Consider the following 23,046-nt stretch of genomic DNA (forward strand, 5'->3'; position numbering starts at 1 on the left):
GACTAAAATGTAACACACTACATTGAATTTCCTGTTCTCCCTTTGGTGGTACTCTATTGTCCCTCTCCCCACCATGATCATCTAGGAACATCTCCTCTTCCTCCCAATACTCACCCTAAGTGACTACAGGCCCTCCAGTCCTCTCCCTTTCCCCCACCCACTTCCCAGAATGGAGTTGATAAACACTGAGCAAAAAAAAAAAAAAATCCTGAATGATTTATTATATGCCTTCAAGGGCACCTGGTTTCTGTCTTGAGTATAAAAAAAGGCAATAAATGGCACTGTACACGAGACATTTCTCAGAAAGGCTGAGGATAAAGAAAGTGCTGGGGTCGGATGGATGGAAATACATGGTCAGAAAAAATATGACCCTAAAGCAATGCTTCATCTCATCCACCTGGACCCTGACACTGGATATAGATACAAAGGGATGGACATAGGGATGGGCAGACACACACAGAGCTGCAGGGGGATAAACACTGTTTTGTCCATAGATGGGTTCCATCGGCCAGTCAGTCAAATACTGCAGAAAGCTAATGATCTCTCTCTGCTGTCCTCTGAGATCCCTTCCCCAGGACAAGAGAGCTCTAGCTAGTTGGCTCCCAGCATCCAGAGAAGGAGTTCTGCTCCTCTGCCTCCAGCACAGGTAGTGAGAAAAGAGAGGTCAGAAGTGGGCCAGGCAGGGCAGGAAGGGTGGCTGGAAGTGGTCACACTATAGCCCGGAACACGAAGGACAGTAAGGCACCCAGGGCCAGGCCCAGGGAGAGGAAGAAGGCCATGATTGCACCTGCAGTCTCCGCCTCTGAAGGGTTCACTTTCCTGGGGGTAGATGGGACAAAAGGCAAGGTCACCTCAAGGTTCCTGCACCTGCCTCTAGGACCTCCTCCCCTGCCCCAGAAAAATTCTGTACCCCGCTCCAGACTTCAAGTCACCCAGTTTTCAAACTCTGATACTTATTTTGATCGACGCATTTTTAAAATTTCTCAATTTGGAATTGGAAAGGTCCATCTAGTTTAATCTTCCTTTTTCAGAAGAGAGAACCATGGCCCAGAGGAATAAAAAGCAACTTGCCCACAGTAATTATCAGAGGTGAGATTTGAATAGAGGCCCTCAGATCTGCAAATCCAGGGTTTTTCAAAAATTCATGGTCTCTCCCAGATTCAGGATAACCATCCTTGCCCCTTGGCTTAGAGCACCTCTCCCCATAGCTCTTCCTTAAAATAACCCCTTTCTTTACTCCAGCGCGTGTGCACACACCTACACACGCCCCTCCCACCTGGTCCCCAGCCCCTCGCTAGCTCTGGCACTCATAGAACTTCTCCCCTCTAACCTAGCCCCAGCATCTTCCACGGCCTCTGCTGCTCTAGTCTCCATTGTTCTTCCTTCTTCCTTGGGAAACCTCCAAGAGATTCTACCACCCCAGTCTTCTTTCCTAAGCCCAGGCTGTGCACAGGGCCCGTGATACCCCACTCACCTGAAACTGTACCCTGAACATCACAGCAAATAAACTACACTTCCCAGAATCCCAAGCTGGAAGTAGGGTTACTTCCTGCCTTTAGCAATCAGAGCTGCTGACAGTCTAGGAAAACGAATGCTGAGGATGCAGGTGGGCCAGAGGGCAGGACAGGGCCGAGCCCTCCCACTGGCCATCGTGCCCTCCCACCGGCCATAGCACTTCCCAGGCTCAGACTTTGTTCCTCCTTATCTCCCTGCACCTTGACCTTGGCTCTAGATACAGCTAATCCTAGAGGGAGGAGGCCGTCTTCCTCCAATGAGATGGAGCTCTCCTTTTTCTCCACTTTTGTCCCCCACCTCCATCCTGCCCAGCTCAGAGCCTCCCATGGGCAGGGTGCGGAGGAAGGCTCACTGGCCAGCGGACCTCTGGATCTCGGGCCTGATGGCCAGGCCCTGCCCTCTCTCAGCACCTTCTCCGCCCGCTCACTCACTTGGGGCCGAAGCACATGCAGAGGCTGGCGAGGTAGCCGTTGGAGAAGGCGAAGAACATCATGAAGATAATGAACCAGGCGTCGTGGTGGAAGATGACAGGCAGGTTATTCCTTGGCTGAACGTTGCACAGCATCATTAGGGGCACGAACACGACCCTCGCCACCACCAGGGCAGGAAGCAGCCATCGGCTGTCTTGTTTCGGCTGTGGAGGAAGGCTCTTAGTCTTGCTGCCAGCCCAGGAGAGGGGAGTCCTTTCCCAAGGGAGGGTCCCTAAATGTAGGGACCCTCATTTACCACTCACTCATTCCTTTGTTCCACATTTATGCTGGAGGCACAAAGATAAAACTATTCCTGCCCTCTAAAAGCTGACTTTCTATTGAAGTGAAAATAACACGTACCTAATGAGCAAATTTGGAATAAGTGGGGGAACGGGGCACTAAGCAAAAGTAGGATTGAGGAATTAGGGCAGGCTTACTCAGGAGAAAGCAGCTGAGCTGAGGTTTGAAGGAAACTAAGGCTTCTAAATGTCAGAGATGAAGTGGGGGGGGGAGAATAGTCCAGATATGGGGAGCAGCATGTGCCATAAAGTGGTCCCTGGCTTACATGTGTGTTACAGACACAGACACACACACATACACACACACACTCACACTCACTATTCTGGTCCATAAGCTTCTAGGCCAGGAAGTTGGGCCAGAAACCCCAAACCCTCGCCCCACCCACCACACATTCCTGGCTGGCCAGTTTTGAAGCAGGAGGGGGCAGCTTTAGATCCCCTTCCCATAAATAGCTACATGTTTTATTTACTGTTCCATCCTCAAACAAAATCCTACTTTACAACACCCCCACAAGCCCCACTTACCCACATGTACAGTGTAGTGAGGCTCCGGCCAATCCAGTCAAAGATATTGAACACGAAGAAGCAGGAGACAGGAATGAAATACTTGTCTGGAGGGAGGTGAGAGGGTGAAAAGTTTTAAATTAGGGAAAAGTATAGGGTGTGAGACCCAAAGGAGGGAGGGGGTGGGATGAAAAGGCAGGCCACAAGTTCTAGTCTCAACTCTGTCAATCTCTTTCACTGTCCTAAGCTCACTATTTCACCTTCTGTACAACACCCCATGCTTTTTACCTTTAGGGAGCTGATATGAGAAAGAATAAAAAGATGGGAACAGGGAGCCAAGGGTTAGGGACACCCTCCTGACCCACCCCACCCCAAGCCATTAACCAAAGATTCCCAAATCCTGGTGAAGGCTTTTTTTTTTTTTTTTTTTAAACTTCCTTCAGGGATTCCACTTCCTCCCCCTCCAATTCCACCCCCAGTCCTTCTCTCCCCACCCTGCCCTCCAGCTCTCACTCCAGTCACTGGTCCCTGCAATGGTGGACTTGGTATCAGCGGTCACAGAAGGGAACACGCCGATGGTGATGGTGAAGACAAAGCAGACAGACAATGCCAGAACCCAGATCTGGGAATCAGAAGAAAAGGGGATGATTTCGTCCAGAAGGCACTGGGGCAGGTGAAGGATGGAGGGCTGGTGGTTCAGTCTCATTTTTGAATGTGTGTTGGGCAAGGAGGGGGAATGGGGCTGGAGTGATGAGGACAAGGGAAGAGAAATGAATAGAAATCTCTCTTCTAGACCCAGTCATCAATAACAAAAGGTCAAAAATGGGGAAAGTCATAGATTGAAAATGAGGGGGAGAGAAGAGAAGAAAAGAGTCAAGACCAAGGGGATAGTGGGGATGGGGAAGGATAGGCTATGGAGGCAGAAGACCCAGGCCTTGGGTCCCTATTTACCTGTTTGAGGATGGCTATGATGGAAGTTTTCTCATAGGGAGTAGCCTGTGGGCTGGGCTTTGATATCCCTACTTCTGCAGTCTTGGTAGCGTTCTCTCCTGGGAAAAAGATAAGATAAATATATTAGAAGGCCCTGAATTAAATAGTGTTATATAATCATAGATTTAGAGCTGGAAGGGCCATCTAGTCCAACCTCCACCCCCCAACCTACTCATTTTACAAATGAGGAAACAAACTCGGGAATCTTTCCCAAAGTAACACAGATATTAAGTGGAATTTGAACTCAGATCATGCGACTCTAGACAAATGTTCTTTCCACTGTCTGGAATGATCTCCCAAGTGGAATCTACTTCTTAGACCTTACCTCTATCCTGTGCCATCAGCAAAATTTCAGGGTAGAGGAACCTGAAATGGTCCCAAGAAGACAGCCAATTCATCGTCCCACTTGACACTAAGCTCCATGTTCTCAGCTATTCCCTTTCCACAAAGAACCCTAGAACCTCAGAGCCACCACTCATCACTTAAGACACTGAAATGACTTCTTGCTTCCTCTAGGCTCCCTTCTTTCATTTCCTACTGAGAGATATTTCCTTATAAAACACTTGGAGAGGGAGCTCACTGTAGTGAAGAGATAGCAGGGCCTAGGTCAAGAAAGTCTGAGATCTTCCCTGTGACAAATACTAGCTTTGGCTATGGGTTAGTCACTCATCCCCTAGGCCAGTCCTCTAAGACTAGTCATTGTAGTATAGTTATTGATCTTAATTAGTAAAGGGAATTTCCTCAATAAGGAATTTTCCTATTAAGATGACATGAAATCACAGGCCTAGACCTTCTACCCCAAATGCCCTCCATACACACGTGTGAAGTACAACTAGAGTACTAGAGTATTTTACTCAACAACCTCTTATTCCTTCCCCCTCTACTCTAGTCAGAAGTCTCCTTAGTGTCCTACAAATATACCATACTTCTATTCCTCTTTGGGAAAAAGGAAAGATAATAGGACTTGGATCAAAGGACTCTATGGTCTAGTGGAGAGAATGCTGAACTTGGACCCACAAAGACTAGAGTTTGAATGGATTCACAAAGACCAGAATTCAAATCCTACCTCAGCTATTATTACCTTCTATATCCCTTCAAGCTCTAAAGTCTTTGATCCTTCAGGTCAATATGATTTAACACTGTGACATAACAAAAAGGTCATAATAAAGCATAATGATAATAAATGGTTATTGATAATACTGAAAGCACTGAAAGGTGCATGATATCCAAATCAAGTCATCAAACATTTAAGTGCCTACTATGGTACTATGTAAAGCACGATATAAAGACTCCCCGTCCCCCCACCTCAATTCCTGCCCTTGAGAAATTCCTAATCAAATGAGAGTTAGCATGCAAGTAACTATATAAAAATCAGCTACAGACAGGATAAATGGGAGATAATCGCACAGCCAAGGCACTAAGAGCTGTCTAAAGTCTAAAAAAGGCTGCTTTTTTGGAAAAGGTGGGATTTTGATTGAGACTTGAAGTAGCCAGAAGACCAGGATGAGGAAGGGAAATCACCCTGGGCATAGCCAAAGAAGATGTATGGCCCCTTTGAGCCATCTCCAATTTTACCATCATCGTTGTGGTTCTCATCATGGAATTGGGGAGGAAGACAAAAGAAACCCCAAGAATCAACCCCTGTCATTTCAGAGTTCACAATCCAATGTCCAAAACAAAGAGATGAAGATTACAATCCTCCTTTGGCCAGGTCATCTCTAGAGTACCAAGTTCAATTCTAGGCGATGTATTTTAAGAAAGATAAGAAAAGCTAGAATGTATCCAGGAGAGGATGGTTGAGAGGAAATAACATATTTTTGAGAGATTAATCAATCATGATGACTGAGAGGTGACAGAAGAGAGCTTTATCCAAGAATGCAAAGAGCTAGACTTGTTCTGTTTGAATTTGAAGAGCAGGAACTAAAAGCAATGGATGGAAGAAGTCACACGAAGTCAGTTTTGGATCTGATGTCAGGAAAAGCCTCCTGATAATCTGACCTGTTTGAAAATGAAATGGGAGACTCAGGACCATTCGGTAGATGAGGATTTCTTAGGTCATCTAGTGCTCCATTTTCAGATGTGAGAATAGGGTAAAAAGTGGAGGGGCTGGACTAACTGCCCACTGAGGAACCTTCTAATTCTTGAGTTCCTTGCTTTTGTGAACTTGGGAAAATCCCTTCTTTCTGGGCTTGTTTCCCCCCAAAGTAAATCGAAGTCAGTAGCACTACCCAAAAAGAAGTGTAACTTAGTGCAGAAGTGTCAAACTTTCAGGGCTTCAGCAAAATTCCTGAGTGAGCCAGAATCAGATGAAAATGTAATTGATAAATTCTTTAACACAATAAATTGAAAAAACACAATTCCACAGATAATGTTAATTGGTAGTTTTTCTTAAGTCAATGATCAGGTTTCTATTTGAGTTGACTCCATTAATCCTTAGCAGATAAAGGGCCAACTTTCACTGAAGTCAAGAAAACCTACTTACATCTGATCTATAATGGCTGTGTGACCTTTGGCAAATTCCTTTATTCTCTTCATGGCTCAGGCATCTCTAAGACAGTAATTTTCAAAGCAAGAATGGATCTGCTTTTGATAGAGGAAATTCCTCACCAGAAACATCATTGCAATCATAGTTTCAGTTAAAAAAAAATCCTACCTACTTTTCACTGTGGTGTGAGGAAATCATCCTTCTGACCTTTGAAATGCTACACATCGGGGCAGCGAGTATGTCTGGGTGCCTCCCCCAACCCCATGATTCCAATGGATGCTTCTTTGGCCCCTTTGAGCCACCTTTAACTTCACTATCATTATGGTTCTCATCAAGGGTAGCTTTGGCAAGTGATGCTAGCCGAGGAGACATCCGAGCTCTGAAGAGATCCTAAAGAAGGAGATGATTGTGCAAGCAGCGGATAAAGAAGCCCATCCTGGCTTTGGGGTTGCTCCACAGGGACTATATTCTCTTCCATCTTTGAGGTCACTGACTATACTTTATAAGAGAGTCTGTGATGGATAGGTGAAGAGCTCCTGTTCCACATTTCAGCAGCTGGCCGATCTACCTGGATCTCATTCACTCCAGGACAGGTTTTACAGTACCATATTCAGCAGCTGGGCAGGTCCTATTGAGGGAAACTGCCATTGGCCTTGTCTTCCTGCCTAACCAGGGCATCACCTATGGGCACTTGAAGCTGGATAATGTGATCCTGGACACAGATGGACACATCAAGATCATGGATTTTTTTTTTTTTTTGCATGGGCAAGAGCAACATCAGCTCCAGAAACACGATCTGGACCTTCTGTGGGACCTCAGAGTATGTCACCCCTGAGATTATCACAGAAGTTGGTGAACTGTTGGTCCTTTGGAGTCCTGCTGGAGATGCTAGCGGGATTGCCTCTGTTTGATGTTCCAAGCCATCACAAAGAAGATACCTACAGCATGTCCCAGGAGATGGGAACGATGTGCAAAGGAATCCTCACTAAACACTCATGGCAGCATATGGACTCTGGACTCTAGGGGGAGGCTGCTATCCATGCTTGTGACTTCTGTTGGACTGACTGGCAGAGTACCTATCGACCCTGGAGACTGCACTTCCCTTTGAGGAATACCCAATTGCCAAACCTTGGCAACACTGACCAGGCTGATTTCCAGGGCTTTATAAATGTTTTGTACTTTCTGATTCCTGAATTCTCCAGTCCTGGTACCGATGGCAGCCCAATGCCATCCTGTAAGCACCCTTTGCTAGACCGGGGTCTTTCTGCAGCTTTCCGCCTCCCTCAAAGTTCTCAGATTTTCATATTCTTTCCCCACCTGAGATTTGCATTCTGCATATTCTGCCTCATTCTGTTCTACCTTTCTAAATCTAGTTCCCCATCAACATTCTAGTATACCCACCCTTATTGCTCTGAGCCTAAAACTTACTTTCAAACCAAGGTCCAGTGAGAGGCAGGGATAGCCAAAGAAGATCCCCCCACCTAGGACCCCGCTCCAGGTCTACCCAGTCTTTCCTGCTCTGCCTCGTGTTCCCCTCAGCCAGTGTTCTACAGTTTTCCCTGCTTTAACTGTCTGCTGCCACATGTGATTCAAGTCTCAGCTTTTACAGAGCTCTGCATTCACCTCTCTGGGCCCTTAAGGCCTCTCTCATTTACAGTCCCCGTATCTGTCTGCTCATCCCTATTACTTAGGGTTTTTCAAAAAAATTGAAAAATAAATTTAAGTATTATTTATAATTTATGCCTCTCCTCATTCAATTTCTTTAACTCATGCCTCCCTCCCTCCCTCCTTCCTTCCTTCCTTCAGATAAACCCTACCAATCTTTCAAGTTCGACCTATTCCCAGAGGCTTTAGACAATACAACCACAAACATCTGTGAGGAGTTTCATTTTCTTTTTTAAAAAAGTTTCATTTACAAAGAGAGCCCTGCTAAGGGAGTACTAGGGCATGTGCAGAATTTAGACAACACAAGATCCCTGCCCTCATGAAAATTACAGTCTAGCACATCACACACACTTTCATGTGATGAGCCCACACTAGAGAGGGCTGCGCAAGTTTCTGAGTAAGGAGAGTACTTTAATCCAAGGAAGACTTTTGTAAGAAAAAGCATCTAAGTTTGAACCTTACAAGATGGGTCATAGCTCGCACAGGTCTGTACCTTTTTTCTAAAGACTCCTTGTATGGACAGTCAAATCTTACAATTTTCAACATATAATTGTTTTTCCTAAGTTATTTTGCATAAATGTGTTCCCAGGTATGATAAGTTTCTCAAGGGCAGGGATCATGTCATACATTTTCCTCACAGCACCTAGCCCAGAGACCATATATAAGTTGTTTTTTATTGTTCCTTTGTTTTTAAGATTGGGCCTCCCTATCTGTAGGAATAGCAGCCACTCACAGGCTTAACTCAACTGCTGTGCTGCTGTTTCAGACATGGTCTGATCTGTCCCCTCTTGGGACAATTTCCCACCACCACACTCTGCACACTCCCTAAGGGCTTGCCATATTGGTAGAGCATTTATGGCAGACACCAGACTGGCTTTTGCTCAGTACTCAAGCTAATCTAGCAGCTTCAGTCTCCTCTGGGAACAGAGAATACAGCCATATTTTGTATTTCTTCTGTGATCACCTAGCCCAGAGACTACATTTTTTTTTCTGTATCATTCACAGCACCTAGCAAATAAAAAAAATCCCCTTTTCCTTCTTTGTGCATATATTCTGTCAGAGTACGCTCCCTCCCACTCCTCTGGGGCCCAGGTACCTCTTCGAATCAAATCCATTTTGGTTTCTCGCTCCCCATGAGGCCCCAACTTCGCTTGCTGGTAATATTGGAAAAATTTCTGGCAGGGAGAAAAGAGAACAACACCTCAGACTGAGATTTTTCTCCCCAATTTCTAACTCTTCAATCACCTACTTTTAGGATTATAGATCTAGGACTCTGCTTTAATACAACCCCCTTATTTTGTTTTATGTTTCAAGGGAAAGAAGGGAATAAGGTATTTTTTTATTTTTGTTTTTTTAACATGTAAGAGCACTGAGAAATGACTGACCAATATGTACTCTGTCCTTCCCAAAGTTTGGAGGAGCTGGAATAGTAATACACAGGAGAGGGCAGCATCACCATAAGTGTCCTTGTACCCCAGGGGCAGTGGTGGAAGGAGGACAAACATACTGTTCTTTTCCGAAAACACCAAGGTAGGGAAAGGTAAGGGATCATTTGTCTGCTGGCAAACATTCCCCCAGGGCAGCTGATTACTTTGAGAGGAAGGACATAGTGCAGAGGTGTTAAACTCACAGCCCAAATCAGAAGAAAATATACTTGAAAAATGTTTAATGAACTAAATAATCAACATAGATATATTGATTTGTGGCTTTCTAAGCCAGTATTGTGCAGCTAGTAGAGGTCTTCTTTCTATTTAAGTTTGACTATCACTGGCTTAGAAGCAGAATGTACTAAAGAGGGAGGACTGTATATAGGGTTTTTTTGGGGGGGGGGAGAAGTACAGTTCTTAGAAGAAATAGGGGGCCTAGGCAGCTCTAATCCCCACATTTTATAGCCAGCATTGGGTCTGAAGTCAGGATAATCTGAGTTTAAATCCAGTCTCATATTCTTAGTGGCTGTGTGATGCTGGGCAAGTTACTTAACTTCTGTTTGCCTCATTTTCCCCATCTGTAAAATGGGGATAATAATAATAACTATCTCCCAGAGTTATTGTGAAGATAATATTTGTAAAACACTTTGCAAACCTTAAAATATTATATAGAAGTTAGCTATTTATTTTTATTATTATTTTTTACCAGGACGACGACGACGACGACTACTACTACTACTACTACTACTAATCAAGAAACTGATACACACAGAGAGAAGTGATTGATTAAATGGCAGAATGAGTATTTCAAATCTAGGTGGCCAGATTCCAAACCCAGCTTCCAAACCACACCATCACTATTGTTTAGGTTCCCCCAAAGGACTGACTTCCTCCCTTCATCTTACCAGGCGAGGCAGGACCAAATAACACAAGATAGAAAGGACAATGACTCCACAGGCAGTAATAAAGTATCCAAAAGCACTATCCTCCAGTTTTGAACCACCTAGGGAGGTAGAGTAAAAATGAGAAAAGTGATCCCTGCAGAGCCTCCACCCCCAACCCATCCCCTAAAACCACTTCCCCTCCCCTTCTCTTATAGGGAGTCACAAAGAGGTAGAAAGAACTTACTGGCAATGGCGCAGATCATGGCCAGCGCAGCAAAGATTCCAGCCAGGCCTTGGCCACTCATGATGGGAGCTGTGTAGCTGGCGGGCAGCAGACCAGCCAGGCCAAACAAGCTGCCCTGGAGAATGGCTCCAAATGCTAGGAGAACACAAGACAGGGAGGGAAAGGCATGGAAAGAAGTCACTCAGAGGAGATAAGAGAAAGACTGCAATTTCTTTGAGGGCAGGGACAGCCTTTCTTTTTCCAATTTAGCATAAAGCCTAGCAGACAGTGGCTGCTTAGCAAATATTTAATGAATTGAATTGAATAGTGGAGAGGAGACTAGGGAAAGGAAAATAAATCCCAGACGGGGGTCAAAAGGGGTAGTGAAAGACTGGAAGACACAAAGAAAGCCACTAGTCACCCCATAACTATTCTGTGGAGGACACAGAGAGAGCCACTGGTCACTCCGTAAATATTCTCTCCAGGAGGAAACCCAAACAAACATTTCTCCTTTTCTCACCAGGCAGCACTCCCTGTAGCCTCCATCATGTCTTGAGAACCAGGAATCCTGCCCTATGGTCCTTCAATATTCTTTCTGAATACAGTCTTCAACAGTCTTTCCTTATAGAATGTAAATCCTTGTCTTTTTTTTTTTTTTTTTTTTTTTCCATGTATTTACAAAGCCAGCACTTAGCATGGAGGACAATACACAGTAAACACTTAATAAATGTTTACTGATTGCTTCTCCCACTCTGGGAAGCTAAGGAGGCATTAGTTCAAATAATTGGAAAAATGAAGATATACTGTGGGAAGGTCAGCTATGTGGGTGGCTGAATGGAAGGCCCAGCCCTGGAGTTAGAAAGATAACAGAGTTCAAATCTGCCCTCAGACACCTACTAGTAGTGTGACCCTAAGCAAGTCACTTAATCTGGTTTGCTACATTTCCTCATTCCTATAAAATGAGTTGAAAAGAACATAGCAAACCACTCCACTATCTTTGCCAAGAAAATCCCAAATGGGGTGTGAAACAACTCAATAACAAATAGTAAGGACTAAGGAAAGTCCTGGCTCCTTTTCCCAGGATCCTCTTTGCAAAGAGAAATGAGTGCTGTGGATTCAGCTCTAGAGATTCCAGTGAGCTTTTACTTCTTGCATGGACCCAAATTTCTATACCACTTCTTATTCACCTCCACACGGTGCACTTCCCACCAAACTCTCTCCAGCTCCTCTTTTTGTGTATCTTTTTCCATTAGAATATAAGCTCCTTGAGGGCAGAAACTTTTTTTGGATAAAATGTATATTCCCAAGGCTTAGCATTGTAGTCCCTTAATAAATGTTCTACCTAAATGTCTTATAGCTTATCTCTATATGGAACAGCAAATAGATAGGGAAGAAATATTAACCAATGAGGTAGGGAGGAAAAACTAAGCTAAGAAAGTGTCCATTGGCTCTCTGTCTACCCCCTAGGTTCCCCATCCAGCTCTCTTCTCCCCTGAAACCTTCCCAGAGAACTCACAGTTGATGATAACAATCTTGATCATGGTGATAACGAAGAAGGGCATGGGATCAAGGTTTACTTTTACCAGGATAGCTGTCAAGGCAAACATGAGCAAGATGGCCACCAGACTGGCCAAGATACGCACAGCCTGGGGGATCCTGCAGAAGGAAGAAGGAGGATCAATGTTTCCTCTCTCTAAAGCCAAGATGGGAAATTATAGGTCCTCAGGCAGAAGGGCATACAGCAGGGAAGAGGAGGATGAAAAGAATTCAAGATAAGCAGGAAAGAAATGTGTGGTGGAGAGTGGGCAAAAATAAATTCAGAGGATCTCAAACTGAAGGGACCATTTGGAGATCACTAAGCAGGTCAAAAATATCTACAATATTTGATCCTCAATTTTCCCCATCTTGAAAATAGGAATAAAGTAATTCATATCATAGGGTTCTTATAAAGATGAAATGAGATAATGTAGGAAGACACTATGTAAACCTTCAACCATTATACAAATGGAAATGATTCCAATCCCCTCATTTTACTTAGGGAAAAAAAATTATTGATATACAGTCATCCCTTCCACATCTTGGGGTGGGAGGGATTAAGGGCACAATGCTCTAGAGATCTGGAAAATCTATGTAAAAATTTTTGCCTTTCCTTTCATACCAAAGAAGAAGACTGAATTATATTATTAAATGATAAAATATGTTGATATTATCCAATACTACACATGCATTTGAATTTCTAAACTTTTTTTGTCATTTGCTGACCTTTGCGTGTTCTCTGAGACTAACAAATTCCCATTTAATTGTTGACATCAACTCAAAATAAATTAAGGGGAAAATCATGATGTGGAAGATATAACTGTAATTTGTCTTTGTATCATAATCACTTCTGAGAAGAAATAAGACTGAATCTTCTCTCGCTATAAAATGAAACACTAAGCAAAAACATCCAGCGGAACAGCAGCAGCATGGGAGAAAAAACACATCGTTTTGCCCTAGAAGTGTCCCACCTCTTTGCCATCCCATAGAAAACCTAAAAGGTGATGATGGATGTCAGAAGGAAGGCCTGCACCAAAATCTCAGAGCTGCTCTTTGACACTGGTGACACCCAAGGGTGGGTCATTATCTTTTCTACTTCTGAAGCAAGGAGTTAGGACAGAGGGAAAGAAAATGAATCATAGAAGGGTTCAATTACCTCTGATGCAGGAAGGAGTTGAGACAGGTGAAGACCAGTAAGGGAAGCATAGCACATAAGGTCATGACATTGTTGAAAATGGAATCCAGGAAATTAGACGTCTTTGGGGGTAGAGATGCTCTATCCAGGAGGTCCCTGGTTTCCTCCAACAAGGGAACGGAATTATTCTGGGGTGGGCCCAAGCGGCTTTTGAAGTACTGAGGAGAGAGGTGGACAATGAAGAATATTCAACAGGCAGTAGAGTATTCACATGCACATAGACCCACTAGCAAATCTAAGCCTATTCACAAGTGACTGAATGCAGAAGCAGATGAGAATTAGGCTATCTTGTAATAAGCTAGACAATAGTAAGATTTGCAAAAATATGTAAAAATAAAATTCACTGTTCACTATTTTTTTTTGCTAGCTCTTTTAAAAATATTTAATTTTGTATTTGCCCAGTTACATATAAAACAATTTCTTATATTTTCAAAACTTTTGAGTTCTAGATTCTTTCCCTTCTTTCTTATCCTCACCTCTCTTTAAGAAGGCACATGTGAAGCTATGCAAAATATTTCCATAAAAGTCATATTTATTAATTTTTAAAGAAAAAAAGCTGGTCCCAAGGCCCTTTTGAAAACTACTGTTATGAAAGAAGGAAGGAAACTATATACCTTAGTAGAAAGAGTATTAGATTTGGAATCAGAAGAAGACCCAGACACAAAGTCCTGGGTTTACCACTTCCTACCTAGGTGACCCCTAATCACGTCCTCTGTGAACCTCAGCTTCCTCAAGTTTGAAATGGAGAGACTGCTAGAAATATGATTCCCTGGATATTTCTTCATCCACCTGCATTGTTATTTCTTTCACTAGTACAGATTATAATACACCCCTGCCTTCTTGGTTTTGGTCTCTGCCTTCCCAGAAGTCCTTCTTAGATGATCTACCCAACAGGAAGGGGAGGCCTTCCTCCTGGTTAACATGGAAGTCTAGTTCATTTCTTCTTTAGTGAATCCAGACTCACACTGAGCTTTGGACAGGGATCCCACAAATAGAGAGTACAACAGCTGACACTTGGGTTTTAGCTTTTTTTCCCCCCATGCAAAACCTATTTCCATATTAGCCATGTTGCCAAAAAAACAAACAAAAGGGAATAAGAAAAAGTCTAGCAGTCTAGACAGATACCTCACAGAAGGTGAAGTATCGAGCAAGAAGCTGAGTCAGGAGGATGTGGATTCCAGTCCCACCCTCTGACACAGAGGTTGTGTGACCCTGGGGGTAAGTCACTTCCAAGCTCCCAGACAGCTCTTTATAAATGAGTTACTGGATCTGCAAGGGAGGTTCCTATAACCAATGAATCACGGGTTGAGTTAAAAAAAAAATAGTAGAGAAATTATAAAACTGAACATCTCCTCTCCTAATCTCTCCATAGGCAGAAACAAGGCTATAGGAAGCCCTGTTGTATTTTTTTATCTGCTGCAGAGAAAGAACTGGAATTAGTCACATTCTCAGATGAGACTTGCCCCCAGTCACACAGAGAAGTGGGATTCAAATCTGTCTTCCAGACTTCAAAACCAATATTCTATCCACCAATACCCACAACTTCTTTAGCCACAGCTAACGTAGCTGGTGGGGAGTCTTCTGGTGGGGAGGTGAGCTGGTCACTGGACAAAAAGTCCACTCTATCACCTGGATTGAACTCAAATCAGCTTTTTCCAAGTCACTAGAGCATGTCAGAGTTGCAAGAAACTAGAGGTCACCACCACGTCAGGATGAGATTTCAGAGGTCTTTAGTGATGGCTACACATAAACTTACTTCCTCAATCACAGAAATATAACATGGAAAGCACCTTAAAGAGACCATCTAGGTCAGGGGCTCTTCATTTTTTGCCTGTTATGGACCCTTTAGCAATCTGGTGAATTCTATCCTATTTTCTTAGGATAATGTTTTTTTAAATGCATAAAACAAAATACATAGAATTACAAAAGAAAATTAAATTTTCTTTAAATATTATATATATATTTATATATTTAATAATATATATTTAAATAAATGCAAAGAACCCAAATTAAGAAACTTTGATCTAAGGGGTAGCTATACAGTAGAGCACCAGTCCTGGAGTCAGGAGAACCTGAGTTCAAATATGACCTCAGACACTTAGTTGTGTGATCCTAGACAAGTCACTTAATCTTAACTGTTTCCCCTGCCCACTCCCTCCCCCCCCCCAAAGAATTTCTGATCTAGTTTAATTCACTAATTTTCAGAGAAGGAAACCAAGTCTCTGAGATGTTGCAACCTAGCCAAGTTACAATATCAAATCAAGACTAGAACTCATTAGAATAACTGTATATGTTTTAACATATAACAAACAGATTGTTTGCTGTCTATGAGAGAGGGATGGGTAGGAAGGAGAGAAAAAAATTTGGAACACAAGGTTTTTAATAGGTGAATGTTGAAAGCTATTTTCGAATGTATTTATAAAAATAAAAACTATTTCAAAAAAAAAAAAAAAAGACTAGAACTCAAATTGTCACATTCCTGTGTCCAGGATAATGTCTATTGCTCAGCAACACTGCCTCTTCCTTCTCCTATCCCAGTGGACAGAAATATCTTCCTTCTTCTAGGAAGACCATGTTACCTTTCCACATCCTCAAATTACCTCCTCTACGTGCCTTTCTGAACACTGACTTCCCATGGTGCCCCTGGAGAAGGTGCCCTCCTCCTATCCCCTGCCCCAGCTTTCCCCTCTCCTATGTCTCACCATGGTGGCAGTCATAAAGAAATTCCATGGCAGTAGGGTGCCCAGGCCCAGCATGAAGAAGATAAGCCATACGGCTTTGTACCTGAAGGAAGAATGAAGAAATGGGATGGATGAGAGGGATGCCCCAGCTTTGGGACACTCTCTCTGGACCCTCCCCATCACTCCTCATTTTACCCTAAGCTCCCTCCAATCTATTGAGATGGTGATCAAACTCTTCCCTTGGCTTTGGTGTTTCCTCTCCAGGTGCCCCCTTCCCAAGAAAAAGGGGCAGTGAGGAAGTCCTTCCTGTTTCTGTGGATTGGGATAAAGATGAAAGAGAAATAAAGACTGAGCCTTTCCTGCCCCCCATGGACAAGGATGAAGATAGAGAGAGATAACAAGAGAACTCTTCCTGGTTTCCATAGAGGGGAATAAAGATAAAGAGATAATGGTTGAAAAAATGCTCTGAGAGCTTTTGTGAGGAGTCTAATGGAAAAACTTGATCTCTATTACTTTCAGGAAGGTATTCCACTAAACATACCCTGCCTATTACAGAAAGCTTCTGGGAGATAACCTCTTAGACCAGGGAAAGACAAATTTTTTCCAAGGGATTGACACAGAGCTGACACTATATCTGTGCCTTGGATCCCAGCCCCCACTGGCCCACAGGGACCTTAAAGGCTGGGAACTCCAGTTCTATCCCATACAGTTCCACAGGAAAAAAAAGGGAGGAGGATGGGGGAGAGAAAAGCAAGAAAACAAAATACACAGCAAATAACCCTCCTTCCTCTTTCAGCTGGAAATGATTATGCTGCTGTCTGTGGGGGGTAGGAGGGAAGGGGAATATCTAAGGTTCCCTCCAAAAGATGTGAAATTAGGGAAACCAAGATCCCTGGTGCTTCTGCTTAGACCTTGCAGGAAAGGGTGGGTGGGAGAAAGGGGCTCAGGAGGTCAGGGTGTGTATGTATGTATGTGTACGTGTGTGTTTGCCTTCTGTTCCACACAGAACCAGCTCTGTGGGTCACACTGCCTGGGGGGACCATGGGAGTTGGGCAATAGGATGTTATCCAGGTTAAACATGGTTAATAGTCAAGGTTTTCCTGGTCTGTAGAGGAAAGAGCCATTCTCCAACTCACATTAGGGCTGTAATACTCCCACCCCCATATCAACCACTGTCTGGGACAGGCTGAACCACAGGGGTAGGGTTGGGATCATGGCTAGAACTCCAAGAGGAAAATGTCTGAGTTGTTTCCTAACCAAAAGGCAGGGAGGCTGGACTTGGAAACCAAGAGGGCCAAGCAGGATGATGGGGTGAGAGAGAATGATAGGTCCCTGGTGATAGATGGGATGTGGGGATGAAACTGGATGCCAGAGGAAAGAGAGATCCCCCAAAGGGTGAACAGAGAATGATCAGAGATGGAGCAGGGGGAACAGGTATAAAAGGGGCAGCAGTGTAAAGTGGGGTAGGAAATTTGATTAGGAAGTCTAGAGATAAGGCTGGGAGGCACTAAGAAATGGTAATAAGGGAAAGAGTGAATAAAGATAGAGGGAAGGGGAACAAGAATCCAGAAAGAGGAAAAAAGGGAAGGCAAACAACTGGGAGGGAGGTTATCTAAGGAAGAGGTCCCAGAGAGTCAAGAAGGGTGGTGGTGGTGGCAGTGAGAAAGTTTTCCAGATGTGCTGGCAGGGGGAGAAACAGGAGCTGCCAAATATCCTTCCCCATTGGGGAAGGCCGAAAGCCAAGGGAGGCTGGCTGAGGGGAGCCAGCAGCAGGCTGGAAACTGTGACGGAATGGGGAGAGGCCCAGGCCATTCCACATGCCTATCACCCACTGACCAAACATCCAGCAAACGGCTCCGATTGTGGCTTTCTTCCTTGTCCGCTGGTCTGGGCCCGAATGACTCACAGGTGTCCAGCAGGCAGAGCCAGTGGACAGAGGAGGCCCTGGCAGCTATGTCACCAGCCCTGCCCCAGCTCTCCTCGGCTCTCTCCCTGCCCCCACCCGCCACCCCCATCGGAAACCTTCTTAGGAGTCCTCCATACCTGTCCTCTGGCTTGTGACTGGTCGTCATTGCAGTGCTGCCCTTGGATCCACGTGGCTTCCAGCTCTGTCAGTCTGAGGGTCCTTGGAGAGGCAGAATAGGTGTAAATCCCCCCAACACTCCAGACCTTTCCTTCTCCCACAGAGGCCAAGCCCTTGATTAACTCCTAACTTCACTGTTTTTGTTGGAGTTGCCCCAGTCTGACCCCTTCCCCACCTCCCAAAGGGTCCCTAGCTTGCCCCGACCTACTTCCCCTTCAAAAGGGACCCTGTCCTCAGAACAGCCGAGCCAGCCACCAAAGGAAGCAGTCGTGGGAGCTCGCCCCCCACCTCCTCCCCAAGCTGTGGCAATACCTGGTTCCCCGCCACTGCCACCGCTATTTTTATCCAGCTCTGGAGCAGTCTGTAGCCGGGAAACAGGAGGGGAGGAAGCAGAAGGGAGGGGGTAATTGGAAGGGAAAGAGAAAGAAGAGACAGACGAGAAAGCAGGCTGGAAGGGCAGCAAGAGACCAGGGGAGATAGCTCCCTATCTTGTGGGGAGGAGGTGGGGAGAAAGCAAGATAGAGAAGACCTGATGGAGAGATAATATGGGAGGGAAGAAAGAGTCAGAGGCAAGCTACAAAACAGACCAAGAAGGAGAAGCTAAAGGACAGAGAATGTCGAAAAGACAACAGCCACACAATTCTCTTCTCAAAGGGACTTGGCCCCGGTCCCTAAAGATCCTTTCTCCTGAGACTGGGAGTGAGAGGGTGGTAAAAGAGTCTTACTTCTAGGCATCCACTTCCAGGCTGAGGCTTCCATTAGCCCCTGTCCTTCCCATTTCAGTTAAATTTCTGTGATTCCTAACCTAGTTTTCTAGCCCAGTTCTCTCCCCTACCCATCCCACGCCCCAGCCTCAGGGTTTTGTTTCTCCCCATTCCAGAAATTTCCTCCCAAGTACAAATACTTAAACGCATTTCACACATTTCAGGATTATCTTGACCCCAAAATTATTATTTTATCTTTCTGATCTGCCCTCAGAAAGCCTTTTGAGAAAAACAGGCTTTCCCCACCCCCACCTGGCCAGAGCTGCTCTCTCAGTTCCTTAGTGAGTCAGGCCCCTCTCCCCTTCCTCTTTCTCCCAGAGCCTTAAGAGGTGAAGGGGAAGAAGAGTAGCAAGTGGGGGAAGGGGAACTATCACAGCTTTCTAGATCCTAAAAGGCCTCTCTCTGCTTTAGAGCTCGCCTTTCCCTCCCCCAACTTGGAATGGACCCGGGATGAACAGGTGGCAGCAGGGGGGCATGGACCCATTAGTCGGCTGCTGGAGAAACAAGGGAAGCACAGTGCTTGGCCATGCATGCAAAGGCCTGTCCCAATCATGAGGTCAGGTTCCGAGGTCTGGATCAGATTGTCCTAGGAGAAAGAGTCCTGTCTCTTCTACGAAAGGAGAGAGGAGCACCTCCTCTTCCACCCCCACCCCAACCCTGCCCCACGCTGGGCACACACCTGGGGTCGGAGCCTGGGATCCAGCAGCTTTATTCTCCCTTCTGGATGGGTCCGAACACAAGCTATCAGTGTCCAAAGAAAGGCCTTTCTCAGCTGGGTCAGTGCAGACTCACTTAGCCTAATATGGGAAAGGGAAGGAGAAACAAGTTAGAGGCCCCTTTCTTGGAAGACTAGGTGTGCAGAAGAGATAATTAACAAATACTTTCTGGTTCTCCTCAGGAGAGATAAGGACTTTTGCAGTAATACAAATGGGGTATCAGGAAACAACAGCCAAACCTTTTCTTCAAAAGAGTTACATTCAGTCAGTCAATAATCATTAAAGACTTACTATACACTAGAACTGTTGCATGGAAAGTGGGTAGCAATGTATCTTGAATTTGGGATTAAATAATCTGACATTGTATCCCACCTCTGACAGTTTTTAGTTAGAGAACTCCATGTAATAAATCACTTAAAACTTGTACTTCAGATCTGACCGTATAATCAGCTGTCCCTTAACTCCAGTGGCTCCCTACTACCTCAAGCTGTTGTTGTTCAGCTGTGTCTGATTCTTGCTGACCACTTGGAATATAATGTCCATGGGTTTTCTTGGCAAAGTCACTGTGGTAGTTTGGGATTTCCTTCTCTAGTGAATTGATAGCCCATGTTCATATAGCTAGTTAAGTGTCTGAGACTGAATTTGAACTCTGATTCTCCTGACTCCCTTCCCAGGGCTCTATCCACTGAGATACCTCAAGAACTAAATATAAATTCCTTTCTCCCTGACATTTGAAGCTTTTCAAAAGCTGGTCCCTTGTTACCTCTCCAGTGTACACATTACTCACTCCCCATACTCTCTCCAGTCCAAACTAACCAAGATACTTTCTAATACTTTCATCTCTTGCCTCCTTACCTTTGCACCGGCTGTCTCCTACGCCTGGTATGTAGTCCCTGCTCATTTATCAGAACTTCTAATTTCCTCTGAAATATAGCTTGAGCATCATCTTCTACACCAAACCTTTCCTGATCTCCCTGATTAGCTAATGCCTCTGTCCCTTTCCAAATTACTTTGTAGTTATTTCTGTACATATTCTCTATATAGTCTCCATTGTCTTTGCCTCTTCTCCCCATCTCCCCACTTTTTTAGGATTGGTTGACTGTTGTCCTTCATACTCAAAGGGCACCAAAATGACATCACTATGTCCAGGTTAATATATGGTGTGTCCAGCTGTGGCCACCAGACCAATGTGAGGTCAGAAATCTCTACCACTGTGGTGAGGCACAAGTAATCCATACAAATATTTGGGATGAGGATGTCTAAATTTGAACATCTCTTGTTTCAATTCTGCTTTGCTTATAGAGCACAGCACTTTCTCTATCTCTGAAGAACTCATTATCAATTGTGAGACATGAGAAACACTGGCCCAGGACCTGTAGACTATAGACTCCTTCAGAGAAGGGCTTGAAGACCTTGGTCATTATCATCATATTGCAGTATTTTTTGTTAATATTGGGTCTTTTCAGTTGTGCCTGGTCCCATTTCAGGTTTTCTTGGCAGAAATTCTGCTCTGATTTGCCATTTCCTTCTCCAGCTCATTTTATAGATGAGGAAACTGAGGTACACGGGATTAGTATAGCTGGTGTCTGAGGCCAGATTTGAATTGCCTGAGTCCAAGCGCAGCGCTCTACCCACCGTGCCATATAGCTTCCCCATTATCCTATTTTAGGATGTGGAGAAACTGGCTAGAGAAGGACAATTAGACAATTAGAAAAGCCTTGAGCTCATGCCAGTGTTTAATACATGCCTGGTGCATAAACAGGTGTTTTAATAAAGGCTCACTGACTGATCGGTAAAATGGAGATAACCCTTGTACCACCTGTTAAACAGGGCCTGCTGTTAGAAAAGTGCTCTTTGTAAACTCAAGCACTCTAAAAATGTGTACTGTTGCTTAGCTTCTTCCCCTAGACCTCCTGCTAATTTCCCTGAACCACCCCCCATACATCCTGGCCAGTCAGTTTCCTCATCTATAAGATACCATTTCATAAGCATTTATCAAGTATATACAATTTATAAGAATATAAGAGGGAGGCCAATCAGGATGATGAAGGGCCTTGGGACATGTCAGTCACTAACTGAAGGAAACAGGAATATTTTAACCTGAAAAAAAGAAGACTTAGGACTCTTGTATAGAAGAGGGAATGAACAGATTTGTACTTGTGTTCTCTCTGAATTGCAACGGAGCTTTAGACTATATTCATCACCCACAGGGGGGAAAAGGTCCTTTTTGTTGTCTGGAAAATAAGGGGCAGCTAGATGGCACAGTAAATAGAGCACCAGCCATGGAGTCAGAAGTACCTAAATTTAAATCCAGTCCCAGATACTTACTAGCTGTGTGATCCTGGGCAAAACATTTAACCCCTATTACCTAAAAAAAAGGAAAAAAAGGGAAGAAAATATATACAGCAAATTTAAAGAATGAAATAAAAAACAATTTTGTATCTTTTTTAACCCTAATAAAATAAAATAAAAATAAATAATTTTAACACTAATAATAAAAAAAAAAAGAGGGAATGGATTTGTTCTTTCTGACCCCAGAGATCAGAACCAGGAGCAATGATTGTAAAATTGGGAAGGAACACGCTTTTAGGCTTGAGGTAAGGAAAAATTTCAGTGTTTCTCTGGAGATCTAAAGCTAAAGCAAAATGACTATTTTTTGAAGAAGTTTTAGAGGGGATTCCTGCTCAGGTCTAGTGTGGACTAGATGTTCAACTGGCTCTGACTCCTCACTTACACTTTTAAGGTCCCCTCTAAATCTGAGTTTTCACAACTCTGTGGCTTAAATTTCTCAGTCTATAAAGTATTCTTTGTGACTCCATTTGAGATCTTCTTGGAATATAATGGAGTGGTTTGCCATTTCTTTCTCCTGCTCATTTTACAGAGGAGAACTGAAGCAAAGTGACTTGCCCAAGGTCACACAGCTAATAAGCATCTGAAGCCAGCCTGGGACTCAGGAAGGTAAGTTTTCCTGAATCCAAGTCCAGTGTTCTTCTATCCACTGTACTGCCTCACTGCTTCCATAAGGTATAACTATTTGCCTTAAATGGTGGGGGATTACTGCAACAGGGAAATCCCAACTACTATAAGCAAGTCTCAAGCAAATAATCATTCCTCTCTCACAGACCAGAGAAGATAACAAATATAAAGTATTTTGCAAAGTGTAAATTCCTATATAAATGTCAGCTATTAGTATGTAAAAGGATGAGGCAACAAACGGCCTCTCCACTTCACACCTGGATAACTGCAATAGCCTGCTGGCTGGCTTTCTTGCCTCAAGTCCCTTCCTGCTCCAATCCATTCTCTTAAATGTTTGCCAAAGTCATCTTTCTTAATTGTAGATAAGAACACATCATTTCCCTACTTGACAAATGCCAGTGGCTCCCTATTACCTCTCAGATCAACTATAAAATGCTGTTTGGCATTAAAGCATTCTACAACTAGGCACTTTTTAGATTTCTCGTTTTCTCCTTTCCCCCCCTCTATTCAGTGATACAATAATCTGGCTTCCTTGTTGTCCATCCACATCTTCAAACTATTTTTTTTTTTAAACTGGACTCCTGGATTGCCTAGAATGCTCTCCCTCCTCATGTCTGCACACTGACTAAATGT

At 44.0% G+C, this 23,046-nt stretch overlaps 1 protein-coding gene across 4 annotated transcripts in view; it reads right to left on the minus strand.

Annotated features, from left to right (window-relative positions):
- Nucleotides 1-201: 201 nt before the first annotated feature.
- Nucleotides 202-23,046, minus strand: part of SLC29A1 (solute carrier family 29 member 1 (Augustine blood group)) — a 29,416-nt gene continuing 6,571 nt past the window's right edge. For 2 of the 4 annotated variants that reach the window (XM_074310778.1, XM_074310776.1), the window contains exons 2-14: nt 19,401-19,518; nt 17,918-17,999; nt 15,896-15,977; nt 13,155-13,351; nt 11,979-12,118; nt 10,484-10,618; nt 10,261-10,358; nt 9,025-9,103; nt 3,740-3,837; nt 3,302-3,410; nt 2,810-2,895; nt 1,947-2,149; nt 202-819 (exon numbers count right to left, since the gene is read on the minus strand). In XM_074310778.1, coding sequence (XP_074166879.1) covers nt 708-819; nt 1,947-2,149; nt 2,810-2,895; nt 3,302-3,410; nt 3,740-3,837; nt 9,025-9,103; nt 10,261-10,358; nt 10,484-10,618; nt 11,979-12,118; nt 13,155-13,351; nt 15,896-15,977; nt 17,918-17,946 — 1,368 coding nt within the window. In that variant the 5' untranslated portion in view covers nt 17,947-17,999; nt 19,401-19,518 and the 3' untranslated portion in view covers nt 202-707. Of the gene's footprint in view, nt 820-1,946; nt 2,150-2,809; nt 2,896-3,301; nt 3,411-3,739; nt 3,838-9,024; nt 9,104-10,260; nt 10,359-10,483; nt 10,619-11,978; nt 12,119-13,154; nt 13,352-15,895; nt 15,978-17,917; nt 18,000-18,269; nt 18,319-19,400; nt 19,519-21,765; nt 21,806-23,046 lie in introns of all 4 variants that reach the window. The other 2 variants (XM_074310779.1, XM_074310777.1) reach the window with 2 other exon arrangements.

This window comes from Sminthopsis crassicaudata, chromosome 4, assembly GCF_048593235.1.
Source record: "Sminthopsis crassicaudata isolate SCR6 chromosome 4, ASM4859323v1, whole genome shotgun sequence".
In the NCBI taxonomy this organism is placed as follows: domain Eukaryota; kingdom Metazoa; phylum Chordata; class Mammalia; order Dasyuromorphia; family Dasyuridae; genus Sminthopsis; species Sminthopsis crassicaudata.